Source organism: Stegostoma tigrinum, chromosome 23, assembly GCF_030684315.1.
Source record: "Stegostoma tigrinum isolate sSteTig4 chromosome 23, sSteTig4.hap1, whole genome shotgun sequence".
Taxonomy (NCBI): domain Eukaryota; kingdom Metazoa; phylum Chordata; class Chondrichthyes; order Orectolobiformes; family Stegostomatidae; genus Stegostoma; species Stegostoma tigrinum.
The window spans coordinates 17,483,832-17,511,688 of NC_081376.1; the positions used below are offsets into that span (position 1 = coordinate 17,483,832).

Consider the following 27,857-nt stretch of genomic DNA (forward strand, 5'->3'; position numbering starts at 1 on the left):
CTGCTAGTCAAGCTGCCTTTTGAGAATATGCTGCACCCGCTCTGAGACATCCTTGAAACTGGTACCAGAGAGGCAGCATACCATTCTGATGTCTTGCTGTCAGCTGCAGAAACGTCTGTCTTGCCCTTGACTATAGAGTCTCCTGTCATGTCCCTCATTACAATAAAGTTAATGAAGTTCTTTTGAAGAAGCAACTTGTGGTATGGATTAAGAAGAAACAGTGGTGTATTCTACTATGATTTCCAGTAGGCATATGATAAGACACCACATAAATGGTCATTACAGAAAATAAAAGCTCATAGTGTTGGGGGTAACAAATTGGCATGGATAGAAAATTGGCTGGCTAATAGGAAGCAAAGAGTAGGAATAAATGTCTTTTTCAGGGGTACGATGACGCAAATGGTGCGCCGCTGGTGTCTGAACTCTTCACAGTTTATAAAATTGGTTTGAATGAAGGGGCTGAAGGTATAGTAGCTAACTTTTGTGAAGATACAGATAAGTAGGAAAGTGAGTTGTGTAGAGGATAAATGCAGCCTGCAAAGTTTGACTGGGCGAAGATCTGGCAAATGGAGTATAATGTGGAAATGTGTGCAATTGTCCATTTTGACAGAAAGAATTTTTAAAAAAGCATATTATCTAAGTGGTGAGAGATTGTAGAGCTCTAATATGCAGAGGAATCTGGGTGTCTGAATGAAGTTTTGTTTGCAAGTACAATGGGTAGTCAGGAAAGTTAGAAGAATGTTATGTTTTATTACAAGGAGAATTGAATGCAAGAGGAAAGAGGTTATACTTCATTTGTCAAGGAAGGTGGTAAGACCAAATCTGGAGTATCATGTACATAACTGGCCACAGTACTTAGTTGAAGGTGTTAATGAGTTGAAAGAAATTCAGAATGTTTACGAGACTAATAACTAGAATGAGCGTGAATACAGTGTGGAGCTGGAGGAACACAACAGGTCCGGCAGCATCAGAGGAGCAGGAGAGTCGATGTTTCAGGCTAGACTCTTCATCAGGACTAATTGCATCTTCTGGCACTACAGTCAACCTTACCCCAGCTCAGACCTTCTCTGTCTCTCCCAGACCTGCAAAGAAACACGTCCTGAAGGGTCTAGGCCTGCAATTGCCCCTCATGCTACCACTTAGAATGAGCGGATTTTCCTATGAAGATAAGGTAGACGTGCTAGGCCTCTCTCCTCTGGACTTTTGAAGAGTTAGAGGTGACTTCATTGAAACATGGAAAATCTTGAAGGGCCTTAATCTGTTGGATGTGGAAAGGATGTTTCCTCCTGTGGGAGAATGTAGAACTAGGAGTCTTGGTTTAAAAATAAGAGATACCAATTTAAGACAGATGAGAAAAAAAAATTCTCAGAGGGTCGAATGTATTTGGAAATATATTGTGCAATGTTTTTAAGGCAAAGGTACATTGATTACCAAGGGATTGGAATATTATTGGGGGCATGCAGGAATGTAGAGTTGAGATTAAAATCAGATCAGCCATGATCTGATTGAATGACAGTTGGCTGAAAGTGCGGAGTGGCCTAATCTTCTTCATATATCAGTAGGAAAGCACCATATTCTCACTGAGATAACAAGGTGTAGAGCTTGATGAACACAGCAGGCCAAGCAGCATCAGAGGAGCCGGAAAGCTGACTTTTTGAGTCTGGGCCCTTCTTTAGAAAATTTCTGAAGACGGGTCCAGACCCAAAACAGCAGCTTTCCTGCTCCTCTGATGCAGCTTGGTCTGCTATGTTCATCAAGCTCTACACCTTGTTATCTCAGATTCTCCAGCATCGGCAGTTCCTACTATCTCTGAATATTCTCTCAGATATTTTTGTGTGTCAGTTTCTCTGTCTCACCATGTATGGGGGTGGTTTTTGGAACAACAAGTAGTGTTCATCTTGCTCAAAGCTATGCTACAGTACTAGTGGCTTGGATTCTTCCTGCAGTACACATTATGACTAAGAGGAATAGGGATAAACTGTAATGTATTTCATAGGCTATTACAAAGTATGCACTATTTTCTCTAAGTACACTCCATTGCTTCTTGATGGTTCCAGTTAGATTGGGACTTCTCATGATCAGTGTGCATGATATTACCCTCCATATATTGTAACTTGTATGCATTTTGCTGTCATATCAGAAATAGAATTACAGGGGTGGTGATAACAGTAACTGTTAGATTGATATTCATGCAGATACCAATGCACATTTATTGTAGGTACTTATTTTTAGGTTCTGTCTATTTGGAAATGTTAAATGGAGCGTTACATATTCATTGAAATTGTGATGATCTCACACAAATCTAAACACCCAGTAGTACAATGTACTGATCTGTTATTTACTAAACTGACAGTTACTGTTTAGTAAACATTTTACAGGCAAAGACAAAACCCTTCTGTGTGAGATATAGGACCAAGGGCCACCAATTAAGACAGGTGTCGGGAAATTTCCTCTGGGGGTAGTCAGTCTTTAGAATTGCTTACTAAAGCTGCTTAAGGCTGAGTCATTAAGCATAATCAAGGCTGCGATAGAGAGATTTTTAATCAGCAAGGTATTTAAGGTTGATGGGGATAAGGCAGGAAGGTGATGTTGCGATCAGATCAGTGGTGATCTGTTTGAATGGCAGAGCAGACGGACATAGCCTATTTCTGCCCCATGTCTTATGATCCTGTGGTAGCAGGTGTGGAAATCAAACACTTCAAAATACTGACAGTTCCAGGTTTTTGTTTACACTGTGTAACCTGAAGTGATCTCAAATCTTGAATCAATTTTAAATTCTTCTTGACAAACTTCCCAATGGTCACAACGTTCATCCCAAGTTATTAATGCATGTTGCCTCTATAACAATGGTGCATTTGCTGACTGCAAACAGTGGCGAGTTGTCACAATACAATGTGTATAGAACTTCAAATAATCAAACTCATGTATGCCATCACAGGTAACAAGAACAGAAAAGTCAGGTTTGAACACACCAGTGCCTAAGCAATAATACTGACTGGATACATGTCCAAAGATGGAGTTTCCTGAATTGGGACAACATTGTTCAGAGAATTCCTGCAAAAGGCTGGGTAAGGGTGAAATCATTATCAAAGTATTGATCATCTTGCGAACATTTCACTGCTGCCTTTTCTTAGTAGATTAAGACAGAAAGATATCAATTTGAGAAGCATCAAGTTAATGTTTAGCTTTCCTAAGCGTCTGCGTCTAATTTTAATTTTCCAACTCTTAACTTTTTTGTCCCACGCTCACATCTCCAAAAATTAATTCTCATAAAACTAGGAACAAGGGTAGACCATTTAGCCAATTGAGCTAATTCTACCATTCAGTAAAACCATGACTGTTCTTTAGTTTCTCTCCCACTCCCCTTGAGAGACCAAAATTACATTATCTCAGCCTTAGATGTTTGTTGATTGAGCCTCCACAACCATCAGAGGTAAAGAACTCCATAGATACATTAGTCTTAGAGTGAGGAAGTTTCTCCATATCTTGATTCTATGTGATCATTCCCTTCTTCTGACACTCTGATGTAACTCCCCCCCCCATTCTTTAGACGACATGTCCATCATGGGCCTCCTGCAGTGCCGCAATGATACCACCCGAAGGTTGCAGGAACAGCAACTCATATTCCGCTTGGGAACCCTGCAGCCCAATGGTATCAATGTAGACTTCACCAGCTTCAAAATCTCCCCTTCCCCCAGTGCATCCCAAAACCAGCCTAGTTCGTCTCCTCCCCCCACTGCATCACACAACCAGCCCAGCTCATCCCCTCCCCCCACTGCATCCCGAAACCAGCCCAGCCTGTCTCTGCCTCCCTAACTGTTCTTCCTCTCACCCATCCCTTCCTCCCACCTCAAGCCGCACCTCCATTTCCTACCTACTAACCTCATCCCAGCTCCTTGACCTGTCTGTCTTCCCTGGACTGACCTATCCCCTCCCTACCTCCCCGCCTATACTCTCCTCTCCACCTATCTTCTTTTCTCTCCATCTTCGGTCCGCCTCCCCCTCTCTCCCTATCTATTCCAGAACCCTCACCCCATCCCCCTCTCTGATGAAGGGTCTAGGCCCAAAACGTCAGCTATTGTGCTGCTGAGATGCTGCTTGGCCTGCTGTGTTCATCCAGCTCCACACTTTGTTATCTTGGATACTCCAGCATCCGCAGTTCCCATTAACACTGACGTTCTAGATCTTTTTTGGATTTGAATGGTGGAGTTGTATCGATGGGCCAAATGGCTGCCTCCTGTTCCTATGTCTAACGGACTGACTCCAGAAGCTTGTTCAAACAGCTACTGCGTTTCTTCAATAAGTATGTACCTGTCAGGCAGTGAGGAAGTTGTCGAGTGAGGGAACCGTGGTTTACTAAAAAAGTTGAATCTCTTGTCAAGAAGAAGAAGGAGGCTTATGTAAAGATGAGGCTTGAAGGCTCAGTTAGGGCTCTTCAAAGTTACAAGTTAGCAAGGAAGGACCTACAGAGAGAGCTAAGAAGATCCAGGAGGGGTCATGAGAAGTCTTTGGCAGGTAGGATCAAGGAAAACCCTAAAGTTTTCTATAAGTATGTCAGGAATAAAAGAATGACAAGAGTAAGATTAGGGCCAGTCAAGGACAGTAGTGGGAAGTTATGCATGGAGTTCAAAGAGATAGGAGAGGCGCTAAACGAATATCTTTCATCAGTATTCACACATGAAAAAGACAATGTTGTCAAGGAGAATACTGAGATCCAGGCTATTAGACTGGACGGGATTGAGGTTCATAAGGAGGAGGTGTTAGCAATTCTGGAAAGTATGAAAATAGAGAAGTCCCCTGGGCCGGATAGGATTTATCCTAGGATTCTCTGGGAAGCTAGGTAGGAGATTGCAGAGCCTTTGGCTTTGATCTTTATGTCATCATTATCTACAGGAATAGTGCCAGAAGACTGGAGGATAGCAAATGTTGTCCCCTGGTTCAAGAAGGGGAGTAGAGACAACTCTGGTAATTATAGACCAGTGAGCCTTACTTCGGTTGTGGGTAAACTGTTGGAAAGGATTATAAGAGATAGGATTTAGAATCATCTAGAAAGGAATAATTTGATTAGGGATAGTCAACACAGTTTTGTGAAGTGTAGGTTGTGTCTCACAAACCTTAGAATTCTTTGAAAAGGTGACCAAACAGCTGGATGAGGGTAAAGTGGTTGATGTGGTATATATGGATTTCAGTAAAGCGTTTGATAAGGCTCCCCACGGTTCGTTATTGCAGAAAATATGGATTGAGGGTGATTTAGCTGTTTGGATCAGAAATTGGCTAGCTGTGAGAAAACAGAGGGTGGTGGTTGATGGGAAATATTCATCCTGGGGTTCACTTACTAGTGGTGTACCTCAAGGATCTGTTCTGGGGCCACTGCTGTTTGTCATTTTTATAAATGACCTGGATGAGGGCGTAGAAGGATGGGTCAGTAAATTTGCAGATGACACGAAAGTCGGTGGAGTTGTGGATGGTGTGGAAGGATGTTGCAGGTTACAGAGTGAATAGATAAGCTGCAGAGCTGGGCTGAGAGGTGGCAAATGGAGTTTAATGTGGAAGAGTGAGAGGTGATTCACTTTGGAAGGAGTAACGGGAATACAGAGTACTGGGCTAATGGTAAGATTCTTGGTATTGTGGATGAGCAGAAAGATCTCGGTGCCCATGTGCATAGACCCCTGAAAGTTGCCACCCTGGTTGATAGGGTTGTTAAGAAGGCGTATAGTGTGTTAGATTTTATTGGTAGATGGATTGAGTTTCGGAGCCATGAGGTGATGTTGCAGCTGTACAAAACTCTGGTGCGGCCGCACTTGGAGTATTGTGTACAGTTCTGGTTGCCTCATTATAGAAAGGATGTGGAAGTATTGAAAAGGGAGAAGAGGAGATTTACCAGGATGTTGCCTGGTATGGAGGGAAGGTCTTATGAAGAAAGGCTGAGGGACTTGAGGCTGTTTCTTTAGAGAGAAGAAGGTTAAGAGGTTACTTAATAGTGGCATACGAGATGATCAGAGGATTAGATAGGGTGGACAGTGAGAGCCTTCTTCCTCGGATGGTGATGGCAAGCGTGAGGGACGTAGCTTGAAGTCCATTCTAAATCTTTTAGGTTTTGATTTGATGACTTCTTTCCTCAATTCTAGAGAAGGTAGGCATAATCAACTCACCCGCTCATCATGGGACATCCATTCAATCCTCCGGTCCAGTCAAATGAGCCTTCCCTCTGCCACTTGCAATGAAACTATTTCCTTGCTTAAATATGGAGACTAAAACTGCCCATGGCATTTTAAAGGCAGCTTGTTGCAACACCCCATTTCTGTTGAACAAGTTTGTGGCCATACTTTCTGAAATTGTTTTATGCTGATTCAAACCCTTTGCAACTTTGCCCTTTCTGATCTTTTGCTGAGCTCTGGCCCTATATCCTCTCCATTACAAAGACTGCCTGCCTCTCCCTCCGGCGTCACCTGTACTGATTCCCGTCTCAGCATGTCTAGTGCTGATGCCCTCCACCATACCTTTGTTACATATAGTCTGTCAATTCCTATGGATTTCTGAATGGCTGGCTTCCCGTTTTCCACCATGCGCAAAGCTCCAAAACTCTGCTGAATGCTAATCCATGCCATGTTTGTTTACCTGTGGCCTTTGCTCACCAATTAACATTGGGCTACAGGTCTACCAATGCTTTGCTTTTACAGTTATTCTTGTGATTAAATTTTTCAATGGCCTTGATCCTTCCTTTTTCTTTAACCTTGCCCAGAGTTGCAGCTCTCCAAAGACTCTGCATTATGGTCAAAAGAGCCAGGAGTAGGACTAGGCTGTTCAGCCCTTCTGCCTGTTCAGTCATTCAATAAAATCATAGCTGATTTGATTTTGACATCAAATTTCACGTCTCTGCCTACCCATGATGGTATTTAAGCACCTTTCTATACAAGATCTATTTACTTCTGTCTTAAAAATATTCAACGACTCTGCATCCATCACCTTTTCAAGAAGAGAGTTATAAGGAATCATGACCTTCTGAGGAAAGAAAATTGGCCCATCTCCATTTTTAGTGGATGCATCCTGATTTTTAAACAGTGACTCCCAGTTTTCAATTCACCCATAAGAGGAAACATCCTGTCGACATCTACCCAGTCAAGTCCTTTCTGGAACTTGTACTATTCAATCAAATTGCATCTTAATCTTCTGAACCACAAAGGATAAAAGCTTAACAAGTCCAACCTTTTAACTGGTCTTTTTGTGTTTCCAGCACTTTTTGTCCCACCATAGCTGGAATTCTCTTCTGGAACTTTGCATCTGTCTACTTGTTTAAGGCACACTTTAAAACCGACCTCCTTGTTCACATGTTTTGTTATATGTCTTATTATCTCATCTCCTCACTCAATGTTAATTTTTACCGGGTAAGTGAACTTTGGAATGTTTTATTGTATAAAAATCTGTTCTGTTAAAGTTGTATTTATGTAGTACCTTTCATGTGCCTAATCAGTTTCTTCCTGTCATTACTTTAGACCTGCTAAGGACCTTCTTGTGTCTTTCAGATTTTCTTCCCATGAAATGTGATGCATGTTCACAAATCTTCTGCAAGGATCACATCAATTATGAGCAGCACAAGTGTACATCGTCCTATAAAAAGGTTCTGTACCATTTTTAACTATGTGCTTTGTATGTTTTATGTGTGACAATGGAATGTATGTTAATTTGAAATCTGACATGTCCCAACTTGAATGAGGGCTGTTCGCTTTGGAATAAGTTCAGAAAATGCAAGATAAACTTTTTGGCTTTTTTTTCAGTTTCCTCACATTTTAATTTCCTGACCCCTGCTGGAGTTGCAACCATGGGTTCCGGCAGCCCTCTTGTATATTGCCAAATAATTCTTCCTGTGAGCTAGACAGTCTGTTACAGAAATTATATGTATCCATTTTCCATGTTTTGATTGAACTTTAGCACTGGTTCATAAATGAAGCCGCAGATCTAGCTGAGGTGTATGTTTCATTCCTGGAAATTGTTATTAGGAGATTGGGCACATACACGCATAGAATAAGGGCAGGTTATGCTTGTCATCTCATGTTCCCTGGATAGTTAGGGAATTTTGGGATTTTGATGTGGTCACAAAGAAAGAACACAATGTATCACCACCCATGGCTTTTGATTGAAAGGGCAAGTTTTTTTTCGCTATACTTAATGTTCACTCGATTATTTCCAGGACATACAGGTACCTGTGTGTCCGCTGTGTAACACACCTGTTCCTGTCAGAAGGGGAGAAATGCCAGACATCCGGGTTGGTGAACATATTGACAGAGAGTGTAAATCTGACCCTGCTCAGAAAAAGCGTAAGGTAAGTCCATGTATTTCCTCTTTTCTTTCCCTTTTGTTTTCCCATCTCGAGCTGATGTATGGTGCAATGATACTGCTCGTTACCCAGTGTGATATAGAAGGTGCCGTTCTTCATCAGAGAGCTTGGGTCGCTTGTAAGTTGTCAGCTATGGCTCAGTTGATAACACACCCTTAGTCAAACGTTTGTGAGATAAAGTCAGTCCCAATCCTGAGTACACAGCGATAACAAGGCATAGAGCTGGATGAACACAGCAGGCCAAGCAGCATCAGAGGAGCGGGAAAGCTGATGTTTCGGGCCTAGCCCCTTCTTCAGAAATGGGAGAGAGGAAGGGGGTTCTGAAATAAAAAAGGCGAAAGGGGGAGGTGGATAGAAGATGGATAAAGGAGAAGATAGGTGGAGAGGAGACAGACAGGTCAAAGAGGCCGGGATGGAGTCAGTAAAGGTGGGCATAGGTGGGGAGTTAGGGAGGGGATAGGTCAGTCCAGGGAGGATGGACAGGTCAAGGGGGCGGGATGAGGCTAGTAGGGAGGAGATGGGGTGGGGCTTGAGATGGGAGGAGGGGATAGGTGGGAGGACTGGTTAGGGAGGCGGGGACAAGCTGGGGATGCAGTTGGGGGAGGGAAGATTTTGAAGCTTGTGAAATCCACATTGATACCATTGGACTGCAGGGTTCCCAAGTGGAATGAGTTGCTGTTCCTGCAACCTTCGGGTGGCATTGTTGTGGCACTGCAGGAGGCCCAGGATAGTCATGTCATCAAAGGAGTGGGAGGGAGAGTTGAAATCGTTTGCGACTGGGAGGTGCAGTTGTTTAGTGCGAGAGAGAGCCTGGGGGATCACTTTGCGGAACACCTACTGGTATCAATGTGGACTTCACAAGCTTCAAAATCTCCCCTCTGAACTGCATCCCAAAGCCATCCCAGCTTGTCCCCGCCTCCCTAACCTGTCCTTCCTCCCACCTATCCCTTCCTCCCACCCCAAGCCCCACTCCCATCTCCTACCTACTAGCCTCATCCCGCCCCCTTGACCTGACCTCCCTGGACGGACCTATCCCCTCCCTGACTCCCCACCTACACTCACCTTTACTGGCTCCATCTCCACCTCTTTGTCCTGTCTGTCTCCTCTTCACTTATCTTCTCCTTTATCCACCTCCTATCCACCTCCCCCTCTTGCCCTATTTATTTCAGAACCCCATTTCTGAAGAAGGGTCTAGGCCCGAACTGTCAGCTTAAAAATTAAAGTTTGTCTAGTCATTAATCTCACTGATATTTGTGGGACTTTGAAGCAACAAACTATGGCACAGCACTTCCTGCATTATTGTAGTGACTGTACCTCAAAGGTTCTTCAATGTGAAGCACTTGTAACATCATTCATAATGTAACATATTCAGATGTTGCAAAATACGTCATTTAAATGTCAGTTTTTGTTATATTTTATCTTAATTCACAAAACTCTGGGGCTAATCTTGTTCTCACTTGATGGGCACGTCCTTCCACAACAGCATACTAGATTAAAAATTGAATGGCGGGAGCTGTTTTATGGTACACAGTTGTTTTGCCCTTACCCCTTGAACCGGGAGGCCTGGGTTGATGTCCCACCTGCTCCAAAAGTATGTAGTAACATCTTTGAACGGGTTGATTAGAAAAAAAATCGGCAAAGGATGGAATGCAGGAATTCTGGTTGTTTGGGTTCAGTCACCCCAACCCTAAAAATGTAGGGCAGGAATTCTGCATGCCAATTAGAGCAACCCACTGTTGTCTTTTTGGATCAGCTGACATTATGCATAGCAGTGGAACAAGCTTGCCATTTGCTGGGTTTATCTTATCCATAATGGAACTATATGTGCCAACTAAACCAGATGATTTTCCCTGGTCTGGCTGAGTTTTCTTATGCTTCGGTTAGCTTGACTCCCACTCATATTAAGATGGCCAGACTAAAGCAGAACCATTGCTCCTGGTTGCTTTACAACAATATGTGGATCTTCCTTGAGGACAGGTTGAAACCTAATTGTGAAAAATTTGCTGTCGTCGAGTTGCCTTGTTGTGAGGCAAATATGTGAATTATCCTCATTTCGATGAGTTATCTGTGGCCAAAACTAATATCTGTCTTGTCTGTATGTTTCAGCATTACATCAGCTGATGTATTTTGTGTATCCTGTATGTGAATGTATGTGTAACTGCAATAACATTTCCAAAATGGTGCTGATGAATCAGCATATGTATACTTTGCTTTCCAATGATGACTCACTGGTGTGAAATCTGGATCTCTCTCACCAACCAAAGAGACTGAGAACGGGTACTTGCTCCTAATTTGTAGTGCCTTTCCACTAGAGTTATATTGGTATGATGGGTGTAAGTCATTTGCTTGCAAAAGTGATAGATCTGAAGGTATCCAAAATAAACTAAAATCTGGGTACAATTTAGGGCGATGGGGGCTAGTTAGGAGGAGAAAAACAATAACTTTAAAATATGCATTAACCTTTCTTCTCAATCTCTAGCTTCTCAGCCCAAATCATTCTAGTGATGTTAGGTTTTTGGACATCTTGAGTTTGAATACCAAAGCTGACCTTTCTGCTGTTGGACTGTTACTCTCCAAATGCCAAATCAAGAAAATCTTTATCCTGTGAAGCAAGAAGTCCCATTGTTTATTTCAGCATGCTGGCTTTCGATTGTAGCCATTGCTGCCATTTTGTACCAAGGATCAGCTATGTATTCTGTGTAGTCAGGAGCAGTTGTGATCTCCTGCTAATTCAGTTGTCTCACAAATGAATGTGTTTCAGATTTTTACAAACAGGTGCTCGAAGACTGGTTGCAAACAGAAAGAGATGATCAAAGTGACATGTGACCAATGTCACTTAAACTTCTGCTTAAAGCATAGACACCCTTTGGATCATGAATGCAAGGCTGATGGACAACGTCTCTCCAAAGCAGGGTAAGGAAATGCAAAGCAAAGCTTTTGCCAATACCATGCTTCAGTGGAGAAAGGAAATAAAAAGGAATACTGGTAATTCTGTGAAGTGGCATTCGTTGTGCTCCAAAATATAGTTTAATGCTTGCAGGCATTATCATGCAAAATTTATACAGTGTGTCTTTCCTCATCAAATGAACTGTTGATCTGGTATGATGACACGAATTGTCAGGGGTAACTAAAGAAATACTTTTTTGTTGAGGGTGCTTAAGACTTCTTAAGAGCTAGCTTTTCCATTCTCAATAACTTTTATATTAGGTGATGCAGTCAGGTAATAACATTTCTGTCTGTATTTGTGTAGATCCTTTTAAGATTTCCCTCTTTAGATAGGGGAGCTCAAATACCAGATACTCTCTGTGTATTTAAAAACCCTGTGGGAGGGTGTGTATATGTGATAAATACTTTAACTTGAAATGCAATAGAAGGGTGTTTTTCTTAATTTATTATAAATAAATCTTCAATACTTAGTTTCCAAAATGAGAATTCTAACTCCTTGGCAGAAGATAATTTATTGAAAATGAGAGATAGTAAGAACTACCGATGCTGGAGTCAGAAATAACATAGTGTGGAGCTGGAGGAATACATTTGGCTAGGCAGCATCAGAGGAGCAGGGAAGCTGACGTTTCAGGTTGGGACCTTTCTTCGGGAAAAAAAAAAGGGATTTTTCTGATGAAGGGTCCTGACCTGGACCATCAACTTTCCTGCTCCTCTTGATGCTGCCTGGCTTGTTGTGATCCTCCAGCTCCACACTATTATTGAAATTTTCTGTTTTTACCCAATTTTTCAAACTCATTATTAATGAATTATTAAGGATCTTACGTTAAAGCCAGAAACTAAATTTAAGTAAGCTTACATCTTATGGCCCAGACCAAACCCCCTCAAAATGTATTAAGAATACAGCCTAGATCATAACTCATTCTTGTTTTCAAAGCAAATGCAAAGGGTTGCATTCCGGATGCAATTCGCTTGGTCAAACTACCAGATTTTAAGTTGAACACACTTTATTTATACACTACAGTTAAAATACAACAACAGAAAGAAGAAATTGGAATAGCTTAACTTATTGGAACACTTAACAGAGTAATAGTTATTTCACTACTAAATAATAACTATTCCAATATAGTAACATCCCATAAACACACCCTGGTCAAAGGCAAATTCAGGAAAATAGATTGTCTCACAGGCTAATCTTCAGTCCAGGCACCTCTGCCTTAAAGCCTCTCTTCAAATGAAAAGTCAGGTCAAAATACTCCTCTTAAAGCCATAATATTATGCATTCAATTTAAGTAAAATACAAAACTAAAAGCTCGGCAAAAAAACACTAGCGCCATTGTAGGTAGTAGCGCCATCATTAATTCACCAAGCACCCACACCTTCCATGAGATAGAATGTTGCTTGTACCACTCTTAATTTCCCTCAGTTTTATGCAGTAAATCTTCCAAGCAGCCTTATTTCTGAATGTAGCAATACTCCTGCTATGCATTGCCAGTCACAATCAATTGTTCTCTTGAGAATGTCTGTGCAGAGACAAAGGTCTACATGTTTAAAGAAACTGATTGCCACACGGTAGAGTTCATTCAGATGACTACTGTTTCTCCAGCTACTTCTGTTGCTGCTGCTATTTCACTTCCTTCACCCACATCTGTGATTTTGTACTGTCCGTCCCCTGAACCTGAGTTAGGTCCCAGACCCAGCTCAAGTTCTGCAGCTGCTGACCTTGGATGAGTTTTGTTGAGTGAGGCCAGTTGCTGCTAGATGCTAACCTGTTGACCCTCATCTTGGTGGTTGTGCGGCTGTGTTCAACATGTTAGAGACAATGGGACCATTTAGAATAACCACTCTAGCTCCCCAATCACAGGTTTCCTCTATCCTGTCTTTGTTTTTCTAATGATAGATTCTGTCTCTTGAGGGACAGCAAGAGTGGCTGAGAACAAACCTGTGGTTGGATGAGCTGAGCCAGTGAACATTGGAGATACAGAATCTGAAATTGAAGCAGCAGTTCTTCACATTGTGTATCTCATGAACTTGGGTAAAATTTCTCTTGACTGTCATATCATCACTGATTTGCATGGACTTTTGAGGGTGAATTTGCTTATAGCCCCCTATCCCTTAACACTTCTTGTCCCTGAGATCTGCTGTTAATAATTAGTTGGTAGTTGCTAAGAGATGTGTAGTTAGGGTTGGAATTGTTTCTGCTAAAAGTGTACCCTTTTCTCTTTAAATAACAATCTTATCTTTTAGCTCTGCTGCATGACAGTCCTAGGTTTGTTTTAATCTCCCATTCAGAGTTTTTGCTTTTCTCTTGGACTCGATGAGTAACTCAGGTTATGAGATGATGTAGTTAAATCGATTTCAATTGGCAACAGCTCTGAAGGGTGTTACCCTCAGAAATGACATCTCTTAGCAATAGTTCAGTTAATCTAGAAGCACAGCAGTATCTGTTTAGTATGGACTTATTTTGCCATTTGACTCAGTAGCTTCATGTTGAATCTTTTTATTGTATACTTTCCTTTGGCTACTCTGTTACAGCTTAGGTGTGTACATCGAGTTAGTGTATTATATTGAATCAGGTCTTTGTTGAAGTAAGAATATTTGATTTTAGTATACAGTGTCCAAACATAATGGTGTTTGCCATCTCTTTTATGCCATGAACTGCATCAGAAACCATTATTCAGCCATAAATAATCAAAGCCAAATTGACTGTTGCTTTCCAAAAAGAACTGGATAATTAATTCAATAACAAACGACACAGGAATAAAATTAGGGGAAAAATATGGAAAACATCAGCTGAAGAGGGCCTGGAATTCTACACTGGTTGAGGGGAAACGCAAATGCTGGAAGATCTGTTTTTATGAGAGCTGGAATCTTTTTGTATGATGTGAATATCTTCTGTGAAATGGGGTCAGGCTGTAGATCCCTAGCATTGAATTACACAATTCAGTCTGCAGCTTTAATGTGAAATGTATCTCTCCATCTACAGTGACTACTTACACCAAAAAAGGAAATGACATTTGTATTTCGTGCTGTTTGGCACCTGTATTCTGACTTCTAACAAGTGTTCTAGTTGAAGCTAAAGCAGCAATTGTGACAACTGAATTTTTAATGTGCTAAGTACTGTAAATGTTATTTTGACTTTTTTTATTGTTGTATTGGTAAGTCACACTGATTAAATAACTTGGAAACAGTTTAATTGAAAAATTCTGATACTGGATTATTTTATAATCTGTCTGTAATTTGCACTAAGGTATTTTGTAAACGTCAGGACTTGAGGATGCTTTCCTTAAATTGCATGGGAAATTCATGTTTTATCAGGGCCCTTGTCTCATTAACCTGTGCAGATCTTAAAGAAAGTTTTAAAAAAAAAATTTTAATTACCCTCTTCAGGTACATTATGACCCACCTCGGAGATAGGTAGGACCTGAGTCCGGACTTCCTGGCCCAGAGGTGGAGGCACTATAACTGCCAAATAAACACAGCTCTTGAAGCAATGACACAACATCTGACTTGTTTTCTAAAATTGCACACTGTGAATGAATGTGTGTAGATTAGCGTAGTTTCAAAACTGTTTACAATGAAGCAATCATTGAAAAATTTGAATCTAATTGTCTTTATAATGTATAGGTTGTTTGACAGTCCTTTCTGATCTTGTAATGGTATCATTTATAGAGGTCTAGATTTTACACTTAGGTGTAAGTGTGTTGGATTTTTGCATGTTAACCTGTTGATTGTTGTGATGATCTTTCATGCTCTATTATTCAAACTTATTTTTGTGTTTTATGCACATTTGGAATATTTTGCAACTCCTTGAGTTGGCTTCTGTTCCTCAATGTTGCTACTTCAGTGTTGAGCCTTCGTAGGATCTAGGCTGACTACATACTTTCCATACGTCTACGGATAGCTAGGTTCTCTGTGTGGGATCTGTGAATCTGACCTTCTATCCTGCACATCAGTTAGGCAGGATGGTTCCACACCTGAATTTCAGTCATGCACCGTTTTCATGCTGCCTTGTTAATCAAGAAGTTTGTCCTGTGTCTCTGAGGAATTCGACAGGTGATGGCTCAGCAAGGTTGTCCTAAAACCACCTAAACATGATCTCAGTTAGTGACGGTAAGCTTGCATTGAAAACAGTACTTCCCGTAATTCTCTTACTGGCTGCTCAGGCCTCTGAGGGTCCATGCACAGCAGCATATTGTGGCGCTAGGCGCTACCCATTGCAAAACTCTGGAGCAGCTCTGTCTGTGTGTGTGTGCTGCTTAAAGGGAACATTGGTTTAACAGGCGTAGCTGTTAGGTGTACAGAGCAATACAAAAATCTTGTTTTGTCACCCTGAATTTTATAATTGCTTTATCAATGCAAACCATTCGATTTGGAATAATGTGGAGAGGGTGTCCATGGTTTTTGCCCCAATTGACACACGCGTGCTTGAAAGATCTGCCTGTATACTGTAACCTATTTTCATGTATCATATCTTCAGCGGAACTGACTATTGTATTCATTATGTCTGTCGTATGCAGCTCAAAACTTTAATTGACAATTAAAATCAATAAAGTAGTCAGTGGCTGGAATGAAAAGCTATCACCATATTAAGTAACTAAATGTGTAGTGGCTGTGGGCCAGGGGACTAATGGAATCACAAGAGGGTGTAGAGGTTCTTTGTGTTGCTGTGGTTGGTGGCTCTGGCATGACTGGCATATCCTCATTGTCTTCACTGCCATTGTTAATCCCTGACCAATGCTATGCTCTTGTCCTTGAGGTATTTGTGTCAGTATCTTCTGTCAAAGTACTTTTGAGTACACACTGTTGTTTCCCTTTAAACATTTTGCCTCTTGAGATACATAGTTTATGTCTTACAGCTAAAAGTGTGTGTGTGTGGGGGACCTCTTTTATTACATCAGGCTATCTTTTTGTGATAACTTTCCATAATGCCTTTATTTGTGGATCATTAGTTGTTCCTGAAGTTGACTGCATTTGTGCTGATCAAGATTTATCCAGTTGACCTTCCATATCGCTTCCTATACTGTCTGTATGTAAAACAAAGGGATTTAAAATTTGGCACTCTACTCAATGTGTTCAAGGTAACCATTTTGATACTAAGTTTGTAGCAGACATTCAAGTCTTGGCCTTGTACTTTTACTAAAAGTCTAGGTGTTTGTACCAAATAATTTCAGTGCTCCCTTATCGCCTTTGGTTTTAAGTGAGTGCTTGCCAGTTTTTTTCCAGACATATGATGTTACCAGTGAAAGATGCTTAAGTTTGATTTCATCTGCGCAGTGTTACACTTTCATTATGTTCCTCTTCACCTTCTGGTCAGAAGTTCTTTTATTGTAAATCCTTACCCTGGTCAGACTTGCTGCTAACTGCAAGAACATGATTGCATTTATACAAGTCTCTGGTGCATCCCCTGTTTCTCTCAGGACGCTGCTCCTACTTGTGTTTGATCACATCCTTTTGCTTGCATGACTTACAAATGTATTGATGTGTAGGACATGTTTGGTGCAACAGACTGCACTTTGCACAGCCTGATTGCTTTCTGCATCCGACCTATTGTGCCACTTCTGATTATTGCACTTAATGCTTGCAGATGTTGTTGTCTGGCTATAAAGACTTTTTTATTTTCTATCATTCTTAAGCAATATGTCAATGTTGTGAGAGATAGTGGGAACTGCCGATGCTGGAGAATCTGAGATAACCAGGTGTAGAGCTGGACGAATACAGCAGGCCAAGTAGCATCAGAGGAGCAGGAAAGCTGACGTTTCGGGTCTGAACCTTCTTCATAATCTCATCCCTCGCACTTCTCTCTGCAATAATAACCAAAACATAATCCCTTTCAATAGATTCCCCTTCCTCTCCCCTATTTCTGAAGAAGGGTCCAGACCTGAAACATCGGTTTTCCTGCTCCTCTGATGCTGCTTGGCCTGCTGTGTTCATCCAGCTATGCACCTTGTTATGTCAATATCATGACTTTTTTTTTAACAACGGGTCCTTTTCGAAAATTTTGACAGACATTGAAGATTTGACTAGCTTTGTTATTTCTCCCAGATTCCTTTGCCTCTGAAAACTCAGTTCTTGCCTTGTCACTGACAAACTGATTAGTTGACCCTTATGACCGTTTCCTGTGAGACACCAGCTCTAGACGATGAATTTTAAAGTTTACTTAAGTATGAAGCTGATCTTCTAGCATTTCCCTTAGCTTGGGATTTCCCAGGTCTTCTTGAGACAGGTCTGAATTGTTGACTCGATGCATTTCCAGTGACCTTTTTTTCAACCTGATTCTGTAATTGCTAAATTTGAAAAGCATAGTTCTATTCTTTGTTTAAAGAGCCGATTTTAATAGGATGTATGTGGCTTTTCAATTCATGCTAGAAAATTTGATAGTCCTCTTTGATATTCCTGACTTTGCAAATGCTGTTCACGACTAGGGGATTTATAGCAATCTTGTTGCAATAAGGTTACCATGTGTGGAGATTCAGCAATGTAGGTGCTGTGTTTCGTTTATTTTCTTAAGTTTAGTTGCAGCCAACAGCTCTTAAATGAAGCACTGAATTTCTGTCATTATTTTAGTTTGTGCTGGGCCCTGGTGTAAGTGTAATTTCAGCAATACTTCGACTCTGTCTGAGGCCTTTTTCAGCAGTTTTCAAAGTCGATCACTACATTGCTTTATAAGAGAAATCACTACTGATTACCCTGTTATATTTCTTGTGTTATTTGTAAGCAGCGCAGAGTAAGTAGCACAGATTAGTTTACTTGAAACTTTCATGGAGGTCTATGTAACAGCTCCAGATTAAACTGGCAGTTATAAATAAAGGTTGTTTCTGACTTCTAGCTTGCTTCTGCTAGAATGCATGTGACCATGTGTTAAAGCAACATGGCTCTAAAAGCAATAATACTGTAATTTAACTTTTTTGTTTTTAAAGTAATGCTGCAATTATGAGAGCACAGGGGACTTTGAAATCCAATGCAACGCCATCTACAAGCAAAGAGGCATCTAGCAGTCGGCCGAATGGATTTAATGCAGCAGTACACTCACATTATAATAGGTATGGTCAACACACTGTGTACTGAATTGACTCAGGTTGATTACTTTTTAGCTGGGTATGAAAAACAAAGAATATGCAACCAAAGTGGATATAGCTCAACCATAATGAATTTGAATGGCAGAGCATGTTTGAGGGCCTGAATGACCAACTCCTGTTCAGGTTCGCACCTGTAGGAAACATTTGTTTGTGCAGGTGTTACTCAAAGGCATTACCTCAGCAGTTATCCACTTGCCTGTAAAAGAGGAGTGTTGTAAGTGAGCCACTTATTTTCCTTTCTTTGTGGAAAGAGGTTTTGAAATCTGACTGAACATCTTCTGTTGCCCTTGCTGTTTGCAATCCCGCGTTTACCTGCCTGAGAGAACTACGGCATTATGCTTCTGGGCCTTGAACGTCATTTCATAATTACCTGCTAACAGACTGCAAATGATGCTGATGTTTTTAGAAACCATTACTTCTTATTGTAAATGCTTTGACAATGTGATACCATAAGCTAGACCAAGTAGAGAGATTTAAGTTTAATTCATTTCTACGTCGATAGCATCCTACAGCTGTAGGATTTGTACCGCTCATCTGATTCATTCTGATTCCCAATTTTAACCACTCCAACGTTGACAGACTTGTCTTTTATTACATGGGTTCTCAACTCTGGGACTACCCTTTCATTTGCTATTATGATTCTTTTTAAAACTAATTTGGCCAAAGTTTCCTAATATGTCTGATATCAAATTTTGTCAACTGCCTTATAAAGTGTATTTGGACGTTTTGCTATATTCTTGTGGCTAACTGAAATAAACAGCCAGGCTACTGAATGACCAGAAAAAAAATACTGGATCATTGCTGTTCCAGGTGGAAACAATTCAGCCTGTTTTTTTAGGCCATACACACAGTCGTCTTCAAATATCTTCAATCTTGCCTCTGAGTCACAAAGTGCCAAGTTCAAGTCCCACTCCAAGGCCTGAACGCACAACTCTGGCCTGACATTCCAGTAAAGTACTGAGGGAGGAATGCGCATTTGGAGTTGCCATGTTTCAGGTGACACATTAAACTGAGGCCTCATTTGCCTGCCCGGATACATGTGGACCATCCTATATCACTACTTCGAAGAAGAGCATTGAAATTATCCCTGGTGCCCTGGTTAATATTTATCTCTAAATCAACGTAAGGTTTATTAGGTTATTTCCCTAGTTTGCTGAGTGCAAGTTGGTTGCCACTCTTCCCACTCTAAAAGTGACTATACTTAAAAAATAAGTACTTCGTGGCTGTGAAGTATTTTGAGATGTCAGTTGTGAAAAGCACTTTTCAAATGCAGATTTGTTTTACATTTAAATTTCTTCACAAAATGTTGGGGAACAAACTTGTAGCAATATGTGCTTCTCATTCCTAATATCAACGTCATTTCCCTATAGATAAATAATTAATGGACTTAACCAAATATTGTCGCTTATTTGCCTGCTAAATCATGTTTCCAGTATGCTGAAATACTTGCTGTCCACTTATTTCCCATCTACCTTCACATAATGGGAATGATGACCAATGGATTCTTCCAATATCTTTTCAAATTCAATGCCTGTTGTGCAGACAGTTCTGTATTTTGAATGCAGTTGCTGGATCATTGGATATTTTGTTCAAAGTCATGCAGAGTTCATACGTTTGCATGTGACTCGTAGGCTGCTGACTGTTATTTGTCTTGTTGCACTGTATCTCACATTCCACCCTTTCCCAGTTAAAGAATATTGATGGGTATTTATGGACTTACAACTGCAGTCCTATCTTATATCAGCTGTTCATCACAGATCAAGCTTGGGACTTTCCAGAATGGTCTGACTTGGTCCTGCAGTAGACAATAATGACAGGGGAGAATTTATAGAGGCGACACTGGGTCATGTCTGAAGTTAGTTGGTGTTACTTTTGGAAACCAGTTGCCTTTGAGGTGAGAAATTGATTGATTCTTGCTTTTGTTTTAATCACAGTAACCCACCAAGATCATCACAGAGACCTGTCCCTCCATCTGCATCCCTGCAAGGAGGATTGGTAAGTCCGAAGCAGTGTGCGATTAACTTTTTAAAGCAATGAGAGCAGGATGTTTGTGTTCTGGTGATATCGTGATTGGGTACATTTCGTTAGATACCTGTTGCTTAAAGAGAAAATTGGTGAAAATCATTGAAAGGACATTCAGAAACTTCTGAACTTTACTGAACAGCATCACTGGCCCCAATACATTGCCTTGTAGCGCCTGACAAGAACATGATTCTCATGTTGGAAATGTAGGTGCAACCTGAATTAATAGTGTGTATTTAGGTAAAAACATATGCCACACTTTATCAGTAGAGTGGAGTTCTAAAAGACCTAGTATCAGTCTTGGCAATCAGAAAAATCCACAGCAAGACTCCTTCTTGAAATATGCTCACACTCCCAAAACATTAACTTTTCCACCTGAAGATACTGATCTGTGTCTGTATTTTATTCCTGAACCTTGGCATGCTTGTTGATGTCAGGCGAAATTGCAGTGGGTTTGAATCTGATATTAGGTGGGAGCTTCAGTTTCTAGGCTATGTCCTAATCTGGTGGATCTCTTTGAAAATGCCTCTGTGAGTGTGGCCTAACAATGGGCTGAACTATTTCCAGAACAGGAATGACCCAGTATTGTTTTGTGCTTAGTCATTCTGTAGTCTGGCTGTTTGTTATCTAGCCAAGGGCATTATGACAATGAGCTGCTACAAACCTTTCGAATTATACTCAGAGTAACAGCTACATGTGAATAAATAGCTTATTTATAACACAAGTGCATGGCTATTTTATGGGTATATGTAGTCCCTTGTGAATTAATTTGATGCCAGGACTACTTTAAATCAGAACACTGAAAAGGCATGGACAGTTGTGTCACAGGTAGTTTTAAAATCTGCTATGAAGAAGTGTACATGTGCAATCGATCCTTGTAACCAGCACAGCCCGAGCAGTATCCAGCTTAACTTACATAGTGAGCCCTGTTTGCAAGAGTGCCCTTTAAGTTGTCACATGAAGCAAATTAACTGGCATTAAATACAGTTGCACGCCAAGACCTGCCTCAGACAAGCGTTTCTTTCCTAATTGTCGATTGTCAGAAGAAGCCATCTGGGTCGGTAGTGCCCTTTTAGGGAAGGAAACTGTCGTCCTTACTTAGCCTGGCCTACATGTGAACTCCAGACCCACAGCAATGTGGTTGACTCTTAACTACCCTTTGGACAATTAGGGATAGAAAATAAATGCTGGCCTGGTCAGTGACACCCTCATCCTGTGAATGAATATTTAAACAAAAGCGACTCCAAGTAGTCGCAATCATCAGCTGTATTTGCAGATATGGGCATGTATGTAAGATTTGCTGCCACAGATCAGGCTGTGGACAGATGAAACTCAGTCCATTTTGTGCAGGCCAGCTTTGTGCTTTCATTGTTACTGACCTTTCTCAATTTTCCCCAAGACATCAATAGAGATCAAAGCAGATTGCAAAATTTGTGCTAACTGCATGCATATAATATGCACAGTTCAGTGGTCACTGGATCAGCCCACAGTACAAGTAAATTGGGAAAATAATGGAATTGACTTGTAAGCAGTTTTATAATTCATATGGCTTTGAAAACTCCAGCAGTAAATGCAGACCATTTTTTAAGTACTTGCCTTAATAAAGAAATTCAGTTCTGATTCGCCTATATTATGACGAAGCTGTAGAACTTGCATGGAATACCGTGCACTAAATCTGTATCTCAATAAGAAAATAAACTAGTGTTATTGTGAGTGAAATTTTTCTTTTTTGGAAGAGTGAAGAGCAAGCCCTGCAAAGAGCTTTGGAGAGATCATTAGCTGAAACTTCAAGGAATGCACCTCCCAGGTAAAAAGCAAAGCTCTGGGGGCTTTTTGAGATCTATTACTGCCCACCTCTTGGGAATTTTAATTGATGAGAGTTGTTGAAAGTTTTGGTTTAGGCTTATTCATAAAGCTGTCAGGTTCTGTTTCTCAATTTCATATTATTCATAATTAAACATAGAAATCTATGCTATGGTCCTGCTGGTTATTGCTTTCTTCAGGGCACATGGCATTAACCTATATTAGCCAAGATCGAGTTTGAGGCTATTGGTCTGTGGGAACATCACAGCTAAATGTGGCTCTGCCAGTTCCCTGCACACATTTGGAATAAAGTGATATGTTTTCTAAAAAGGTTATTGATGTCATGCTTATCACATAGAGCTTCTTGTCCCTCACTTCTTTGACCTAAAAGTATTGCTAGCACTCATTGCACTCTGATCATTATCCTATTGAGCTGAATTGGCACTTTAGCCTAACAGAAGTGTTCCTAGTTTGATGACTTCATTAAACATAAATACTCTACTCAAAATAAGCTATCAGAGAGACAGTGTAGTTGGTTTCTGAAGCAGCCAGAATCCCCTGCATTTGGGGTCTGGAGCCCTGTGGTTCATACTCATTGTAAAGCTGCAGCTTTAATCATTGGCAAGTTCGGTGTCCTTTGTCAGTGGATTTGCAGCTGTGAAAACGTGTACCAGGAACGTTAAACAGCAACATTTATCTTGTGTAGCCTCAGCGGATTCAAAAACAAATTTTCAGGGAACTAAAATGACATGACAAGTTGCAACAACTAGAAACGAAAGTCAGCAAAAGGATAAAGATGCAACAGTGATAAGTCTAGCCTGTGATGTGCAATTTTCCTTATTCCATGGCCTACAATATTTGTGGCTCTATCTGTGGTAGTTTTATAGATATATAATTCTATGTTTATCTTAGCCTTTATTTGTGGATTGATAAGCTGGTACAGCTCAACTACATCCACCTCTTTACTTTTAAGGTTGGAAACTGTAGAAGCAAAATAGTAATATGGTGCCCAGTATCCATAAAGCAAAGGGAAAGAGCCTGTGGTTTTAATGGAGCATTTGTACACTGCAGTTTTTACTCTATCTCACACATTTGAAACCAGGAGCTTGTTATATAGCTTTGAATCTGAGTCCCATCACACTGCTCCAGCATGTTCAAATATACCTCAAACAGAACGCAGTGTGGGATTGTGGACTTGACATAAAGTCAATGAAAGGTACTTGGTAGTTGATGAGATGGACGAGACGCAAAATTCAAACAGAAGATGAAGAGCTGTTTCAGTCAGTAACTGATATTCTTGGTTGACACTGCAATGAAGTTAAACTGTACGCCTGTGTTCAATGGAATTCAGTCTTGTTGGTTGAAAGTGTGGGAACCCAGTACACTGCATTCTGAAAGGTCAAAATGTGACGACTTTGGAATATGCAAGTTGAGCCCCGAAAGGAAAGAATCCTATTCCCTAGTTTTGTATTTTCCATTGAACACTAAGTTGAATGTCTCCAAGGAAGGAGGAGATGGATGGATGGATGGATGGTGGCCTTGTGGTATTATCACTGGGCTATTAATCCAAAGACCCGGGTAACATTCTGGCAACCCAGGTTCAAATCTTGCCATGGCAGATGGTAGAATTTGAATTCAATAAAAAATAAATCTGTTTCTAAAAGTCTAATGACAACCACAAATCCATTGTCACTTGTCAGAAAAGAAAGTCCATCTGGTCCACCAATTGCCTTCAGGGAAGGAAACTGCCGTCCTTGTCTGGCCTACATGTTAGTGAGGACCCACAGCAATGTGGTTGACTCTTAACTGCTCTATGGGCAACTAGGCATGGGCAATAAATGCTGCCTAGCCAGTGAAACTCTCATCCTGTGAATGAATAACTGAATAAATAAGGAAATCTAGACCTAGATATTCTGAAAGCTAGATAATTGTTTCTGAAGCATAGTTGGGAGCTGCACTTGGGGATCGTTTCGTCACTGCTGGATTCTGACCCTCTAGTATCTCAGTATCTCCCACCCACCCTGACCAACCTTAAACACTCCCATCACTTTCCTTACCCCCGGCACCCTAATCTCTCATAACTTTACGTACTCCTTAATTCACAACAGTTGTCAAATTGCCTGGGATGTTTGGCCTTTAAAGACTAGAGTATGGCAGCTGATTGCCCAAGGGGGTGTGGTTTGTCTTGCCCTGTCTGTTCTATGCTACGCGGGACCTGTCAAAATAGAGGTTCAACTCCACATTTCTAAAGGAACCCTGATGCATGTCTTTTGTCAGAAATGTGGAGCATTCATTGTGTTGGAATGAATGGAGTGAGATTGCCAATCCTTGGAAAATGTGCGAATCTTTTCTGCCTTGTGCCCTTGCTATGTATCTTCAGCTGACTGCTTTATTGGACACTGTATCCAGCACTGGTTTGTTCTCTTAGCTGGAGCAGGCTTATAAAGAAGATAAGGCTGAAGCCATCTTGCTTCAGCTGCTTATTATGATTTTCAGTGATTCTGCAGCCACTCAAATTCAGATATTCTTTGCAATATGTGAACTTCAGCTTTTGTAACAAAAGTACAGCTTAAACACCCAAATGATCAATTGGACCAAAAAGTCTGTTTCTGTGCTAGAAATTCTATTTAAGGTGTTTATATTCCGACTGGTATCAAGAGACATGTGTTGTGTTCAATATTTGGTCGGAATCTGACAATTGTTAGCTTTGATTGCAATTTTTTTTTCATGTAGAGGTGATTTAATTCTACATTTTCTCCCCCAATCTTGTCTGTCCTATAATTAGCCATGCAGAGCAGGAAGACTTGGCCCTGGCCCGGGCTATTGCAGCCAGCGAAGAAGAATTCCGCAGGCAACAGCAGCAGGTAACTTTGGGCTGAAGGAATGCATGGTAACTTTGCAGATGTCTCTTAACACAAATTATACTATCGTCTTCTATTACTGTAGTTGCAACGAACAGATTTTTTTCGGCCAGTTTTATTTTTAAATGTAATTCAGTAGTTTTTCTATTCTTTTAAATTAAAATCATGGGCTCTATGTAATTGGGAGAACTGATTTTGAATTACTGAACATTTGCGACTGCTAAATTTATAAGGTAATGTGGGCAGTATCACTAAAACACTCAATTGGTTGCCTTAATGACTGGATCAGGCCTCTGCCACAATTGGACTCTTAATTCCTACCCAATTCTCCTATTATGTAATTGGTAACCACGGTTTGAACAAAAATAATCCGAAACAAATCTTGAAGTTAATTACTTTTTAAAAGGCTCTGATTGAGACTCGGGCCACATTTAAAAACATTGATGGAAGGGGGGGCAAAATATGAAGGCTCTTTCTTTTTGTGTGTGTAAAGCATGAAAGGATTTCCTGCTAAGCTGCCCCAGCTGCCTGTCAACTGCGTCTGATAACTCTCTGACATCAATGAAATTCACTGAAGCGTTAAATTAATAAAATCACGGAGTCTAGTTTGAATTTCAGATGACTTCAGGAGCAGGCAAATTTTAACTTTCAATTCTTCTCTCATTCTCCATATATAATGGGGACGGAGAGCTCTTAGAGACGGGGGGTTTTATCAGAGCGCCTTGTGTTCCATTGACATTTCTTTTGTAGAATGCCCTACTTCAATATTTGAAATGCCCCTCTCTCTCTGTATCCACTGCAACATTGTGAGCAATGGAACAACTGTATGAGTCCACCCCACTCAAATTCTCCCATTATTTTTCTATCTGAGGAGGATTCTTTATCAAAAATCTCAAATGAACATGTGTTACCTGTAATGCTGATATTTGTTGATGTTTACTTTTCACGTGTCTACAGGTAATTGGTAACATAATGTTGCGGTACTGGTCTTAGCTAGAGCTATCTTTTAATAAAAGAAAATTGCTCTTGCTCAGTGGCTAGCGTGGACCACTGGGACAGGGTTCATAGGTCCAAGTCCCACTGGAGACTTGGATACAGAATGAAGGCCAACATTGTCAACTGAAGGAGTGCTGCACTGTTGGAGGTTCCATCTTCAATTGAGATGTTAAACTACTTGCCTACTTTCTGTTGGGTTGACACAAAAGATCCCATTGTCTCTATGAATGACCATTAATTCCCCTGTACTGTTTCTGTATCTTAGTAACCTTGCTATGTCTTGCTTTATATGATTTGATAGCCAAGAGATAATTGGAAAAACAGTATGGGAATATTAATTGCCTAAGTTGGAGAAGTTTATGTAAAATAATTTATTTGCAATTAGCAAAAGCAAAGTCATTAACAAAAATGAGCCAAATCCAATGGTTTGAGCTCAGAGTTGAGCAATATTACAAAGTATCTCATGCAGCAGAAAACCTGAGCAAATTAAAAATGTTCGACATATGGGAACAGGAGTTAGGGATTCCTGTTCCATGCTTTCTGGATTTCGTACCAGCTTTTCATAGATAAATGGGCAAGTATGCTACCCAGCATGTTAATTTTCCGTGCTCTTTCTGCACATGGATGCTGACTTTTTCCTTTTCTTTTCAGACACAGCAACGAAGTTCCAGGTCCTTGCCTTGTAAACTATCCTGACTCTGGCAATCTGACTTTGTAGCACGACCTTGTTTTCGATTTCTTAATCCATGTCCTTGGCTTCCAGTTTAAGGAAATAAATACCCTTTGCTCAGTGGTCAAAGCTTTGGTCAAATCAAAGCTTTTCTGTTGTATTCTTGTAAATTTATAAGCACAGGCAATTGAATAATCCAAAGCTGAACATTATGTATAGTGTAAGAGTGCACAAGGTGCAGCCATTCTATTTAATCATGCCCTACATATGGTATTTGATTTGTTTCTAAGAATAAAATATTTTAAAATTTGCTGTGTAAATGAATTTGTAGTCAATAGGATCTTTACCTAAGGAGTTGTGTATAAAGAAAGGACATGGTGTATCCCATCGTTTCTGGCTGGAAGTGGGCTCCTAGTCTTAGCTCCGAAAGTGTCCATTTTATGTATACAAATGAATGTCGAAAGTGTTTCACCTCAGGACATTGCAAGAAGCACCATCCAGCCCTTATTCCACACGTGCTTCCTAGGCTGGTGATGATAAGTTCTTGACAATGATCTCGAGTAAGAATCTTGGTTAACTTCACTGCTGTGCTAACTTGTCACTGAGTGGGAATTGAACATGGATCCTTTTGGTATCAGTCTTCTACCATTCTTGGGCATCGTAGGAGTTGATGAGAGATTAGATATAAAATCGCGCTATGGGTGACAGCAAACAGATGATTCCTTGTACACCCCACTAATTTTCTCTTCCACCCAGGAATGGGTTACAGTTTACCCTTGTAGCACTCTTGTGCTTACACCTTCTACCCAAAAGTTGATATTGCTATCTTAACTCTGTCCCAGTTCCTTTTAACTTAACACTGTGCTGTGTTCTTTTTCTATTTGCAGATTTTTTTTTTCTGGCAGCACTTCTGGGTATTTCAGAGGATGAAATTTAATACTATTGTGTTTTAAAAAAACTTCAAAGAAAGCACTTCCCGGATTGATTTATCCAATTAACTTTATCAGTAAAGTTTCATTTGAAACCTGTTAAAGTTGGATCATCTGAATAGTCACATCTACAATCTCCACTCTTGACAGAAGTGAAATTGTTTGAATTTTTCTGTATGTTAAATTGAATTGTTTAACTACATCTTCAAGTGTACTGAT

At 40.5% G+C, this 27,857-nt stretch overlaps 1 protein-coding gene across 1 annotated transcript in view; it reads left to right on the forward strand.

The window, feature by feature from the left end:
* The window catches only part of zfand2a (zinc finger, AN1-type domain 2A), a 42,497-nt gene extending 15,478 nt beyond the window's left edge, over window positions 1–27,019 (forward strand). Inside the window, exons 2-10 of the mRNA XM_048552543.2 lie at window positions 2,939–3,068; window positions 7,524–7,618; window positions 8,189–8,320; window positions 11,097–11,248; window positions 18,199–18,321; window positions 20,292–20,352; window positions 22,116–22,186; window positions 24,968–25,046; window positions 26,691–27,019. Coding sequence (XP_048408500.1) covers window positions 3,014–3,068; window positions 7,524–7,618; window positions 8,189–8,320; window positions 11,097–11,248; window positions 18,199–18,321; window positions 20,292–20,352; window positions 22,116–22,186; window positions 24,968–25,046; window positions 26,691–26,735 — 813 coding nt within the window. The 5' untranslated portion in view covers window positions 2,939–3,013 and the 3' untranslated portion in view covers window positions 26,736–27,019. The remainder of the gene's footprint in view (window positions 1–2,938; window positions 3,069–7,523; window positions 7,619–8,188; window positions 8,321–11,096; window positions 11,249–18,198; window positions 18,322–20,291; window positions 20,353–22,115; window positions 22,187–24,967; window positions 25,047–26,690) is intronic.
* Window positions 27,020–27,857: the final 838 nt, after the last annotated feature.